The sequence below is a fragment of the Podarcis tiliguerta genome (genome assembly GCF_965153285.1).
Source record: "Podarcis tiliguerta genome assembly, chromosome: 2".
Lineage (NCBI taxonomy): Eukaryota > Metazoa > Chordata > Lepidosauria > Squamata > Lacertidae > Podarcis > Podarcis tiliguerta.
In genome coordinates, this window is record NC_139535.1 from 103,624,652 (window position 1) to 103,638,641 (window position 13,990).

At 44.5% G+C, this 13,990-nt stretch overlaps 1 protein-coding gene across 2 annotated transcripts in view; it reads right to left on the bottom strand.

Moving 5' to 3' along the window:
- Positions 1-13,990, bottom strand: part of ANKFN1 (ankyrin repeat and fibronectin type III domain containing 1) — a 222,628-nt gene that overhangs the window by 104,480 nt on the left and 104,158 nt on the right. For both annotated transcript variants that reach the window (XM_083427353.1, XM_083427352.1), the window contains exons 5-7: positions 13,244-13,454; positions 7,862-8,056; positions 5,690-5,803 (exon numbers count right to left, since the gene is read on the bottom strand). In XM_083427353.1, the coding sequence (XP_083283479.1) occupies positions 5,690-5,803; positions 7,862-8,056; positions 13,244-13,454 (520 nt within the window). The remainder of the gene's footprint in view (positions 1-5,689; positions 5,804-7,861; positions 8,057-13,243; positions 13,455-13,990) is intronic.

Genomic DNA, 13,990 nt, shown 5'->3' on the forward strand with positions numbered 1-13,990 from the left:
CTAATGGTCAGGGGTCCCTCTACCTTTACCTTATCATTATCATGGATAGCATGTGAGGAATCTTGTGGGTGCCACAACCCCGAGTCATCTGCGACTGGACTTAATGGTCAGGGGTCTTTTTACCTTTACCTTAAGTTTAAGGTAGCAATCTCAAGAGCACTATCTCCCTTTTGAAGTCATGTCAGGCAGATCCATCTACGGCAGGCATAGGCAGTGGTCCTGTTAGCTAGGGATGATGGGAGTTGTAGTCCTAAAACATCTGTAGGGCTGGTTTGCCTATGTATGATCTTCGGTTTAGAGCACAGATGGGGAACCTGTGGCCCTCCAGAGGTTGTTCTCCATCTCTTCTGTAACCGCTAGCTACTGGACATGGCTCATGGAACTGGAGTTGATCTACAGGTTTGCCACTCCTGGCTGAGACAATGAAAACAAAAGCATTGCTATATCCTTTGCAAGCTGCACACAACTTCAAGAGAATGCAGGATGCCAAACAGGTTTCACATCATATCAGGCGATGATGGATCCAAACGCTGGCCTCCACAGAACAACCACAAATCACAAAGCAATCAGACAGTCAAGGAAAGAGCCGCTTCCCATCTTGCAGTTGAAAAGAATAAAGTCAGTTTCGACACATAGGCCTACTTGTTGAAGTATGCTTTTTACTGGCAACTGATAATGAAGAGCAAGGGAACATTCATAGACTTGAAAGCTGGGGTTTCTGAAAAACCACTTACGTGACTAAGTAGAGCAGAGTGGCATTCAAAAATAATTTGCAGTTCATTTGATGCTTTTCAAAATTCTACAGTATAGTGGCCAATTCCATAGGTTGGGGTTCCATGGGGTGGGGTGTATATAAAAATGCTAAATGAATATTACCTGCACATCCCAGAACCAAGGCCGTCTAAAATTATCACATTGTTTTCAGTCTTGAGTACCACGTTTGCATGAGGTATGGGGAGGCTGAGTTTAATCACTAGGGCTGTGCCTAAACACAAGACTTTTCAGTGAAAAAATATGATGCCTATCATTATGCATAAACAGAGAAATCCGGACAAGAGGTACAGTTTAAGAAACAGTTTGGAAAGAAGAAGAAGAAGAGTTTGGATTTGATATCACTACCCAAAGGAGCCTCAAAGCGGCTAACATTCTCCTTTCCCTTCCTCCCCCACAACAAACACTCTGTGAGGTGAGTGGGGCTGATAGACTTCAGAGAAGCCCAAGGTCACCCAACAGCTGCATGTGGAGGAGCGGAGACGCGAACCCAGTTCCCCAGATTATGAGACGACCGCTCTCAACCACTACACCACACTGGCTCTCTTATAAGGGATAAACTTTATTTGACACTTCATAACAAAGCCCTGATGCCCTTTGCAACATAGTACCTCCAGCAGAGCACTTTGAACTAGAAAAGTAGCAAAAGGAATGATGATGATGATGATGATGATGATGATAATAATAATAATAATAATAATAATAATTATACCCTGCCCATCCGGCTGGGCGGCTCCCAACAGATTAAAAACAGAATCAAACATCAAATATTAAAAACTTCCCTAAACAGGGCTGGGGGGTGGGTTAGGGACCCTTCTCCTGCCACCCTGTTTTACTCCCCAAACCACAAATATGATAATGCCTTTGACCAAACACATCAATGTAGCTAAAACCTTACCAAAATAACACATTTTGCTCCTGCCATCTGCTTCCGCTCCTGCGGTATTCTACAGCTATGCAGGTCTAGAGCAACAACGGGGTAAAAACAGCTGAGGAAAGAAAGTTTTGGGGGAAAACGACTGGCAAGGGAAGGATTAAGTATTGCCATCCATCCCATGCCTCCTCTGAAGCAAAACACTGGAGTGTGCTGTACCAAGGGGAAATGGGTCAGAAAGACCTCATTACTTACCCCTAAGGCACAGTACCTATTAAACATATAGATGATATATACTTTAATAATAACACAAACCATGCAAAAAGACAAGGTTTGTGGGAAGGGGTGCACTTTGCTGGTCCAATGCCACTGGGACATACCTATCAATTTCAGTTTCTCTACGTTTCTCATATTTTTGGAAACCAACAGTTTGGTTCTCCACATTTACACATCAGATTGCATTAAAAAAAAAAAGCTGCATGAAAATTGCACTGCATTGCAAATTTCTCCAAACGTTGTTTTATATAATAGTGTCTAATTTTTGCAAAGCAATTCCCTCTAATACAATGTATTTCTGTCTGTTATTTTCACGAATATGTGAATTTTTAGGCACATTTCACGTGTGTGTGGTTTTTTTCCTCTGTGTGTACAATGCATTCCTTGGTTGGCAAACAATATTGCAAAATTCACAGAAGTGCAACTTCTGAAGGATGGCTGTGTTTTGGTTTGTGCATTGTTTCAGAATGTGCAAACTAGGTAAGTTCACTTTTAAGTGTGGACTGAATCAATTTTTCACCCCCATCCTGAGCCATATGCCGCACTTTTATTATAAGCAATAAAGTTAACCAATCTGAAAGCAAATCCTAATTTCATAAGGGAAGCCATAAGTAGCTTATTTTTGGTATTGGTCTTACCCTTACTTTTCTTTTCTTTTTTTGTAGCAATAAAGTGTGACATTGAATATGATTCATAGGGACTGTGATCATAAACACTTTAACTTGAAAGAAGTAATAGTTGCTTCTGAGTACTTGACTATTTGGCATGTTGGAGCATGCTGAACCCATGCCTCATTTTTTCCCTTCTTCTGAGAAACTTTAATTTGAGGTTTGTTGGATGGAAGACTGAAAGTAGACCTGAGCTTGAAAACATCTAACTCCTTCTGGATGATGTTTGAGCAAACTTCTCATTGGCCATGCAGCTTGAGGATGATGGAAATCGGAACACCCTTTGGAGGATACCAGATCTTAAAGTAAAGGTACCCCTGCCCGTACGGGCCAGTCTTGACAGACTCTAGGGTTGTGCACCCATCTCACTCAAAGAGGCCAAGGGCCAGCGCTGTCCGAAGACACTTCCGGGTCACGTGGCCAGCATGACATCGCTGCTCTGGCGAGCCAGAGCTGCACACGGAAACGCCGTTTACCTTCCTGCTAGTAAGCGGTCCCTATTTATCTACTTGCACCCAGGGGTGCTTTCGAACTGCTAGGTTGGCAGGCGCTGGGCTGGGACCGAACAGCTGGAGCGCACCCTGCCGCGGGGATTTGAACCGCCGACCTTTCGATCGGCAAGCCCTAGGCACTGAGGCTTTAACCCACAGCGCCACCCGCGTACCATACTAGATCTTAACAGTCAGCTAATCTGTTTTCTCTCTCCCCTAAAAAGTTGTGGTTGTTTTTTTTCAATTTCCTGGGACTGGCCCAAATGATAGAAATTGTTCTAAATTCTTAATTTCTAGATCTGAACAAACGTGTTGAGAAAAATCAACTATTCACCATTTTAATGGTTGGTTAGATCTGGTACCTTTCCTTTGACTAGACTCTGTGGCTGTGAATCAGCTGGATAGCTAGATCATGACATACTCAGACCACCATACTAAATAAAGTGTTGATTTTATTTGTTTGATTTTTTAAAAAGCGCTAATATGGGTTGTTTTTCTATAAATGTTAATATGCGATAGCAAAGTATTCTGTGTATCTTTGTTTCTCCCAACCCTTATATTGTTTCCAAATGTTTCCTTTGTTCGGGGGCTAATATATATCCTTTTCTTGCTCTTGTTTGAGTAAACATGATTAAAGCCAGGCTGCTAGTTTAAAATGTGTGTTCTTGTTCTTGTTGTTAATTTGATTTATATCCCGTCCTTCATCAAAATATCTCAGGGCAGTGTACAACATTAGAAACACATTACAAAACTTCAATGATAAAAACAAAATTAAAACATAGTAAAAAGCATACTGACGGGCAGCCCAATAGTAAAATAATCATAATAAAAATAGTCCATTCTTCAGGATAGGGCTGGTTCTCATGCAATCACACTATGCACAAAAGCTGACCTCTGATGTCAGACATCCCTCAGTGATGTCTCACACCAGAGTGGCTGGGCAACCCAGTTAGATGTGCAGGATAAAATAATAAATTATTATTATTATTATTATTATTATTACAGTGGTGCCTCGCAAGACAAAATTAATTCGTTCCGCGAGTCTTTTCGTTGTACGAGTTTTCTCGTCTTGCGAAGCACCACTGCATTTAAACACTGACAACGGCGGGGAAGGGGCGGGGAGAAGCAGGACAGCTGCCGCAGCCGGTACCTCAGACTCACCCGCGCGTTATGGCCACCGTGCGACGCGGCTGCTGGAGGGCAGCGGGGCTCAGGAGCGCGACTCCAGGGAGAGAGAGGCGCTGGCGGCAACGGCTCTCTGAGGGGAGCGCGCGAGGGGGGTGGGCAGCGGCGCGAGGCACTAACCGTCAGCCGGAAGGTGGGAGGGAGCCGGAGGAGCGGGGAAGCGTGCGTGCGTGCGTGCAGTGACCGTCGCCATGACACGAGAGGCAGGGCCGTTTCGTCTAGCGAAGCAAGCCCTTAGGAAAATCCGTCTTGCGAAGCACCTCAGAAAATGAAAAACCCTTTCGTCTTGCTAGTTTTTCGTCTTCCGAGGCATTTGTCTTGTGGGGTACCACTGTATTATTATTATTCACTGCATATTTGCAATGCTACTGACAAGAGCAAACCTATTAACTTCTTGGCCTCTTAAATTTGGAAGTCATGTCCCTACCAGAGAAGAATGACAGATTAAGTTGATGGACTATGCCGAAATGGCTAAAATGACCAGAAGAATCATAAATCAGAAAGAGCAAAATCTTAATATAGAATGGGGAAAATTTATAACTTATCTTCATTGTAAACAGTTAAGATCGTTAGTAGCATTGGAATATCACTTGTAGTTGAATAGTGGATTTTGGATATAATGGAGATGTAAAAGATTTGGATCATCATAAAAGATGCAGGAGGAAATGATTAATAATAGGACCCACAAAGGGGAGGATGGAGGTCCAGGAGATTCCTTGGAATCATGTTTTTTATGATCTATGTTTGATATATGACTGTTAAATTTTAATTTGAAAAACCAAATAAATAAATTTCAAAAATAAAAAGTCCTTCAGGTATGAGTGCTCGGTCACATGGAATGGAAAGACAGGAAGGGACCTGAGTGTCCCATTTGCAACCTGCCCAGCCCTCCTGAGGAAAGCGGGTGGTGCTGTGGGTTAAACCAGAGAGCCTAGGGCTTGCCGATCAGAAGGTCGGCAGTTCGAATCCCCCCAACGGGGTGAGCTCCCGTTGCTCGGTCCCAGCTCCTGGCAACCTAGCAGTTCGAAAGCAAGTTCAAGTAGATAAATAGGTACCGCTCCGGCGGGAAGGTAAACAGCGTTTCCATGTGCTGCTCTGGTTTGCCAGAAGCGGCTTAGTCATGCTGGGCACATGACCCGGAAGCTGTACGCCGGCTCCCTCAGCCAATAAAGCGAGATGAGCGCCGCAACCCCAGAATCGGCCATGACTGGACCTAATGGTCAGGGGTCCCCTTTACCTTTTACCAGCCCTCCTAATTAAACCTTATTGTCCTCAGGCAATTCTCTCGAAGATCTAACTCAACGTTTGACCCCGTACCATATTGTTAACCTGGCCTGATTTGTGAGATGGTTGCTGTAAACAGGCCATCTGAAACAGACAGGTCTCATCAACGCAAGGCCATGAAACCAACCCAAAGTCAGTACCTTTATATTTGGTCACCACTGCTGAGTTCATGCTATGAGGTTCTTGGAAAGTGACAGTGAGTGATGTGCTGCTTGTCACCATGAGGCAGACGTTGGTCGGTGCCTCGGGGGCTCCTGTGAGCAAAGAGAAAACATTGTGTTATAGGCGGAACAAATACTTTTCAAACAGTGTTCATCAAAGAAACGGCCCCAAACCATACAAAAAAAGGGTGAGCTTTCATATGCTGTTGCTTTGAACGCTACTAGGCAGTCTATGCTAATGAGATCTGATGGACACTATTTGTTTGTTTGGTTGCCTTCATCTCTTTTGGATAATGCTAGCACCCCAGAAATCAAACATTTCCTCGATATATGTATATAAGAAACACACAGATGCTTGCTGAGATACTGGACAGAGAAGTCCAGTACTGAATACTAGGACAGAGAAGGAACCAGATAATGCATTAAATTTTGTTCTTTATTTATTATTTATTTTTGATCAAATTATTGCTGAATAAGCAAGCACATTTATACGGCAGCTCAAACCATTGCTTTATTTTCTACCCTGTGAAAATTATTATCTGCAGCAGTAGCATGGCCATCTTTTACACTTTGGCCAGAGAGTAAGTTCCCAAAAGCACAATTGAACTTATTTTGGCGTCTAGCTATAATAATAATAATAATTTTTTATTTATATCCCGCCCTCCTTAGCCAACGCAGGGCTCAGGGTGGCTAACAACAATAAAATAATACAATGTATAAGGTTGAAGTGTAAGCTTTATCAAACTGTAGTAACTGAAACAAGTTTGTTTCAGAAATACACACACACACACACACACATATATACATACATACACATACACTTTTCAAGTTTATACATTTCACTAGTTTTATACATTTCACTAATTTTACATTCATTTTGACATTTCAAAATTGACTTCAACCCCCCCTCTTTCTGTGGTTCCTTAAATTTATTTTTAATATCTTCCGCATATCCAAATCAACTTAATTTGCTTATTTATTAATCTTCTTTAAATATATACTCTTGCAAAACTTCAGGTTGTTACAATGATCTTGCCAATGTTTTTATCTGTTTATAATTTATCTGTAAAGATTCAATAAACCATTTCCATTCTTTTATAAAAGATTTGTCATCTTGAGAGAAAGGCTTTAGGGAAATCACTGTCATAAAGAATATGGCAATCGTTTAATTAAATAGTGTGATGTACTGAGCTTGGATCCTAGAACAATAGGCAGGTAGGATCCTAGAAGGTAGCAACTTGATTGGTCTGCAGGAGCCGCCCAATCCGGCTTGAGGAGGAAGTGAATCAGCAACCTGATTGGCCTGCAGGAGCATCCCAATCAGACTCCAGGAGGGGAGTTGAATCAGCCAATCACGCGGGACCCATTGTGTAAATAATGTATATATAGCCAGAGGCTTTGGGGGAAAACTCACTCACTATTGACCATGAGCTGAAATAAGGAGCATGAAATCAACACTCAACTCTGAGTATATTTCAAATACTTTAAACTGTTTTTAGCCTACTAATTAATCTAAAGGTAAAGGTAAAGGGGCCCCTGACCATTAGGTCTAGTCGTGACCGACTCTGGGGTTGCGGCGCTCATCTCGCTTTATTGGCCGAGGGAGCCAGCGTACAGCTTCCGGGTCATGTGGCCAACATGACTAAGCCGCTTCTGGGGAACCAGAGCAGCGCACAGAAACACCTTTTACCTTCCCGCCGGAGTGGTACCTATTTATCTACTTGCACTTTGATGTGCTTTCAAACTGCTAGGTTGGCAGGAGCTGGGACTGAGCAACGGGAGCTCACCCCGTTGCGGGGATTCGAACCGCCGACCTTCTGATCGGCAAGCCCTAGGCTCTGTGGTTTAACCCACGTCCCTATTAATTAATCTAGTAAATGAAAATTCAAATAAACATTGCTGCATCTCTTAAAAATAAAGGTGCCTTCTGTTTTGTGTAGCAGAAAGCATCATGTAGTTGCAGAGGCTATGAGAAATGGGGCTCGCTGTCATCTTCATCAACTAGGTAAGGTCTTCTCGAATCCCACCACATACATTACTTTAAGTTTCTGAAGGCAACTTGTTCTATCTGCACCAGTTCCCCTGGTTTTAAGACTGAGGTCCACTGCTCTGCATGAACGTCCGTGAGGATGAATAATTGGTTTTTCTTACTGGAATGTTCATAGCCCGATTTCATGCGCTTGTAGAGTCGGTGTCTCCACTCCCAGGATTTCAGCTGCTTCTCCTTCTCGGAGCTGTCGGTGCTGAGCCCTTCGTTCATTACTTCTGCAGACAGATCGCTGACTCGTTGCTGAGCCTCTTGAACTAAGTTGCTCAGATGGATCGACCTGCTTTCCATGCTGACAACTATCAGGGGAAGGGAAATGTGGAAGTTAGCACTAGGACTTTGGCATGGCAAAATTGCAAATTTCATCCGCTTGACCAGGGGTTAGGGTGAGAAGAGAAGAAGAGAAGAGTTTGGATTTGATACCCCGCTTTATCACTACCCGAAGGAGTCTCAAAGCGGCTAATATTCTCCTTTCCCTTCCTCCCCCACAACAAACACTCTGTGAGGTGAGTGAGGCTGAGAGACTTCAAAGAAGTGTGACTGGCCCAAGGTCACCCAGCAGCTGCATGTGGAGGAGCGGAGACACGAACCCGGTTCACCAGATTACGAGACTACCGCTCTTAACCACCACACCACGCTGGTGGAGTGCAGGGAAGAAAGATCAGTGTGCAGGACTAGTCTGGCCAAAATCCTTTTGCTGTGACCCTAAAGGGGAGCCCCACCAGCCTGCTCTATCACACTGCAAGAGAGTCTGAAGAACAGAACACAGGGAGAAGGGTTTGGATTTGATATCCCACTTTTTCACTACCCGAAGGAGTCTCCAAGCGGCTAACATTCTCCTTTCCCTGCAGGTTCTGCAGGTTCTCCTGGCTCCTTCACTGTACACTTTGAGGTGTCTGGCAAAAGCATTCTACTTTAACCAAGCTTTGGGCTGATTAATATCCAATGCCCTTTAAAAATGTGTTGGGGAGCTGTTCTTGTTCTTATTTTTACTATGTTTTTTGTGATTTTATCTTGTGAACTGCCCTGAGACCTGCAGGTATAGTGCAGTATACAAATTCCATCAGCATCATCAGCATCCCTGATTATTTACTGTGAGAACTAGGGATGATGGATGATAGAGTCCAACAACATCTGGGAGAGAGGAGGAGGAGGAGGAGGAGGAGTTTGGATTTGATATCCCGCCTTTCACTCCCCTTAAGGAGTCTCAAAGCGGCTAACATTCTCCTTTCCCTTCCTCCCCCACAAGAAACACTCTGTGAGGTGAGTGGGGTTGAGAGACTTCAAAGAAGTGTGACTAGCCCAAGGTCACCCAGCAGCTGCATGTGGAGGAGCGGGGAAGCGAACCCGGTTCCCCAGATTACGAGACTACCGCTCTTAACCACTATACCACACTGGAAGAACATAGGAAGCACTAAGCCTTACAAAGAGTGCTTGAAGGAGATGAGTATGTTTAGCCTGGAAAAGAGGTGACTGAGAGGAGATATGAGAGCCATCTTCAAATATCTTAAGGGCTGTCACATGGAAGAGGAAGTGTGCTTGTTTTCCCCTGCTCTGGAGGGTAGGACTAAAGGCAATGGCTTCAAGTTACAAGAAAAGAGATTCAGACTAAACATTTGGGGGGAAACTTGACAGTAAGAGCTGCCTGGCAGTAGAGCTGACTCCCAAGAGAGGTTGTGGGCTCTCTTTCCTTGGAGGTTTTTAAGCAGGTGTTGGGTGGCCATCTGTCATGGATTCTTTAGCTGAGATTCCTGCATTGCAGCGGGTTGGATTAGATGGCCCTTGGGCCCCTTCCAATTCTATGATTCTAAGGGCTATTTAGAAACACGGGTGGCGCTGTGGGCTAACCACAGAGCCTAGGACTTGCCGATCAGAAGGTTGGCGGTTCGAATCCCGTTGCTCAGTCCCTGCTCCTGCCAACCTAGCAGTTCGAAAGCACGTCAAAGTGCAAGTAGATAAATAGGTACCGCTCCGGCGGGAAGGTAAACGGCATTTCCATGCGCTGCTCTGGTTTGCCAGAAGTGGCTTAGTCATGCTGGCCACATGACCCAGAAGCTGTACGCCGGCTCCCTCGGCCAATAAAGCAAGATGAGCGCCGTAACCCCAGAGTCGGTCACGACTGGACCTAATGGTCAGGGGTTCCTTTACCTTAAGGGCTATTTATTAATCTAGAACAATTATATCTTGTCTTCCACAACAACTTCCAAGTTGCCTTGTAACAACCATTGGTACCATAACGAAACCACAAACAAATCCAGCTAAAAATTACATCAACATTAAAGATTTGTTTTAAATAATAGAATAAAAAACCCACCCCAACCTTGCTAACTACACATTGAGTGTATTGTTTAAAGGAAAATGTAAAGGACCCCTGGATGGTTAAGTCCAGTCAAAGGCGACTCTGCGGTTGCGCCGCTCATCTCGCTTTCATTCTGAGGGAGCCAATATTTTTCCACAGACAGCTTTCCGGGTCATGTGGCCAGCATGACTAAACTGCTTCTGGAGCAACAGGACATCGTGACGGAAACCAGAGCGCACGGAAATGCCGTTTACCTTCCCGTCGCTGCAGTACCTATTTATCTACTTGCACTGGCTTGCTTTTGAACTGTTAGGTTGGCAGGAGCTGGGTCAGAGCAACGGGAGCTCACCCTGTCGTGGGGATTCGAACCACTGACCTTCTGATCAGCAAGCCCAAGAGGCTCAGTGGTTTAGACCACAGTGCCACCCGCATCCCTATGAGTGAACCCTTTATGTAAGTCTGGCCCTCTGTATCACTGATCAGCTGCTGGGCAGGGAGAAGGGAGAAAGGAAATTAAATCCAGCTCCCTGGTGGTGCCAAACTGCTGGATGGCAACTGAACGTTCCCAATCACATATGCAGGACCCAATCATTTTGCACAATTCCCTGACCTGCTGAAATTATGGTTATGAAGAAGCAGGGTTTATCCTTCAGGTGGCCCCTAGATGGATCGAAACGCCAAATTAAAAAAATGGCGATAAGTGCAGAGCAATATTATTATTTTTTTAATGGAAATGAAGTGGTTATAGATTCGCATTCTCTGTGTTCATAGGCATGTTTGCATTAATGACAGGAAATGAATATAATTTATGATTGCCCCCGCATGCCATCAGACTACATTTGTTTACCGATGAAGTCAATGAAAAATTAGTTTAGTCTTTTTTTCTCTTTTTTTTCCTGACTGCTGTTTAGAACACTCAGGACTGTGTTTTCCTGCAGATCTGTCATGCCTAATGAATGTTGCTTCAGCCGTCAATCACGTACTCCAAAACCCTGTCACCCTTTTTTTTTTCCAGTCACGAACCCATGACAGAAAAATAAACAAATAAATATAAAACTGCACAACTCTTTTCATTGAGCAGCTATACTATACAAGGAGTGGGGGTGGGAGCGGGGATAGGGGGTGGGGATGAAAATAATCTCCTGGGAAGGTTAAAAGAGCCCAGGATAAATGATAATGTAAGTGCTGTGGACATAGCAAAGCAATAAAGGTGCACCAATTCTGGCTTTTTTTAAAAAAAAAAAGGGGGGGGGAGTAATGCACCCTCACATACACGCACAGTCCAGTGGAAAAAAAATCGGCAATATTAGTAGCCTCAAGGTGCAATTTCCTGGAGCTCAGAGATTGACAGGTCAGTACTAAATGCTGTTAATTTAACTAACTCCAAATTAATGGCAGAGTCTGCTCAGCCCGGACCCCTGAAAACACAGTTTCATTATGGACATGCTGGGAAAGACCTAAATATAGGCATTGACGGTCTCGAGCGAAATCTGTAGGCTTCGGTGTATTTTTAGCCACAGGTAAGGCGTCAAAATGTGTGTCATGGATTAATGGGCTTGGCAAGCCGCTCGCTCTCCCCTCGCAAACAAACAAGCAAACAAAAACAAAAACGGACTGAGACCGTCCCATGAAAGAAGACAAAGGGCAGTTTCATAAGCCACTTGTGAAGTGCTCTGAGTGTATTAGCGGAGTGCTGATATTGGACAGGAGTGGGCCTTCAGTAGCAGCCAGCAAAGCAGACATAGCACAACCACGCATGTAAAATACAAGGATTTCATTTGTCTCTGGCTGTCAGTTTCCCCTCTCCCAGCCAGGGCTCAGCGAACTTCATTGGGATCCTGCAAGACCAAAAGCACAGTCCCAGGGCTCTAGATTTATTTATTTGTCTTATTTATTGTGCAGTTGCTCGAAGATCTCGTGTGGCTCGGTGCTATTAAAGGACAGAGGAACTCAAAGGTCGCAATTTATGGCACAGCCCCACATCCCACTGAATTTTCAACTGGACAAATTAATTCACTGGTTAGCATTCACGCAGCGCTAACCGAGTGCTAGGTGCTGCTCACATCCAAAGGGGGCTTTCATTTGTGCACAGAAGACTTTTTGTGCAATCCCTTCAAAATATTGAAATCGCAGTGCATTTGGGGGACTATATTATACAGCCCATAGGTAGGCAACCTAAGGCCCGGGGGCCAAATCTGGCCCAATCGCCTTCTAAATCCGGCCCGCGGACGGTCTGGGAATCAGCGCGTTTTTACATGAGTAGAATGTGCCCTTTTATTTAAAATGCATCTCTGGATTATTTGTGGGGCCTGCCTGGTGTTTTTACATGAGTAGAATGTGTGGTTTTATTTAAAATGCATCTCTGGGTTATTTGTGGGGCATTCATTCTCCCCCCCCCCATAAAGTCCAGCCCCCCACAAGGTCTGAGGGACAGTGAACCGGCCCCCTGCTGAAAAAGTTTGCTGACCCCTGATATAGCCCCTTTTTTGGTGGGGAGCAATTAGAGCAAATTTAGCTACTCAAAAAGCAATAGGTGCATGGGTCTCCATTTGCAAGGTTCTGAAAAGCAAGCTTGACTGATGACACACACACATCTATTATCCAGTTACAGCTAGAGCTGAATGGAATTTGTGCCCAATTTTCAAGCTGTTTTTTTTAAAAAAAAATAATAACCTGTAACTGGATAATAGATACAGTGGTACTTCGGGTTAAGTACTTAATTCGTTCCAGAGGTCCGTACTTAACCTGAAACTGTTCTTAACCTGAGATACCACCTTAGCTAATGGGGCCTCCCTATGCCGCCGCGCCGTCGCCACGTGATTTCTGTTCTCATCCTGAAGCAAAGTTCTTAACCTGGGTTTCTGGGTTAGCGGAGTCTGTAACCTGAAGCGTATGTAACCTGAAGCGTACGTAACCTGAGGTACCACTGTACCTCGAAGTAAGCATGTTTGCATAAATATCCTAAGGCATGATTTACAAGTTAGCCTCTGTTTTTTCGCTCATGTTAATGGGGTTTAAACATGGGCCACAGGGCTCTGAATCTCCAGGGACTGTACCCTCTGCGCATCATGCTTGGGCCCTGCCACAGGACATCTTTCTCTCCGTAATGCCAATTGTCATACGCAAGTCCTCATGCCTGACCCTTTTCTGTACAATTCAGCTACAGTACGCATTCTGCCATACTTACAGTGAGGACTCTCCTTTGCCCCAGCCTTCAAAAGAATCTTGGCAATCGGCACATTATTTGTCAGGATGGCGATGTCCAGCGCAGTTAGCCCCTCGCTGTTAGGAGTGTTGAGATCCAGCTCCTCGGGTGTGTATTGATAGAGGAGAATCTGGACAGCGTCCAGGTCTTGCTGCTCCACAGCTTCCAGCATGGCTTCACAGCACTGAAAGTTCTGTTCATCCACATGAGATTTATTTTTTTGTAAAAAAAATAAACAACACAAAAGCTGTCAACATAACTGTGCATCTTCGCATCTCTTCTCACATTTTTACTTTTATTTTTTCAATCATAAGCTCACAGAAACACGCACACACTCTTAAAATAAGGAAGCAGAACCTTTTTCAACCTGAGAGTGATGTTCCTCCATGATAAAGCTTTTTTGGGCAGGCAGAACTGTTACCTTTGTACAGTAGTGGCACTGTGGTCTAAACCACAGAGCCTCTTGGGCTTGCTGCTCAGAAGGTCGGCGGTTCGAATCCCCATGATGGGGTGAGCTCCCATTGCTTTGTCCCAGCTCCTGCCAACCTAGAAGTTTGAAAGCATGCCAGTGCAAGTGGATAAATAGGTACCCCTGCGGTGGGAAGGAAACAGCGTTTCTGAGCACTATGGCTTCAATCACGGTGTTCTGTTGTGCCAGAAGCAGTTTAGTCTGATGGCCACAGGACCCAGAAAGCTGTCCATGGACAAATGCCAGCTGCCTCGGCCTGA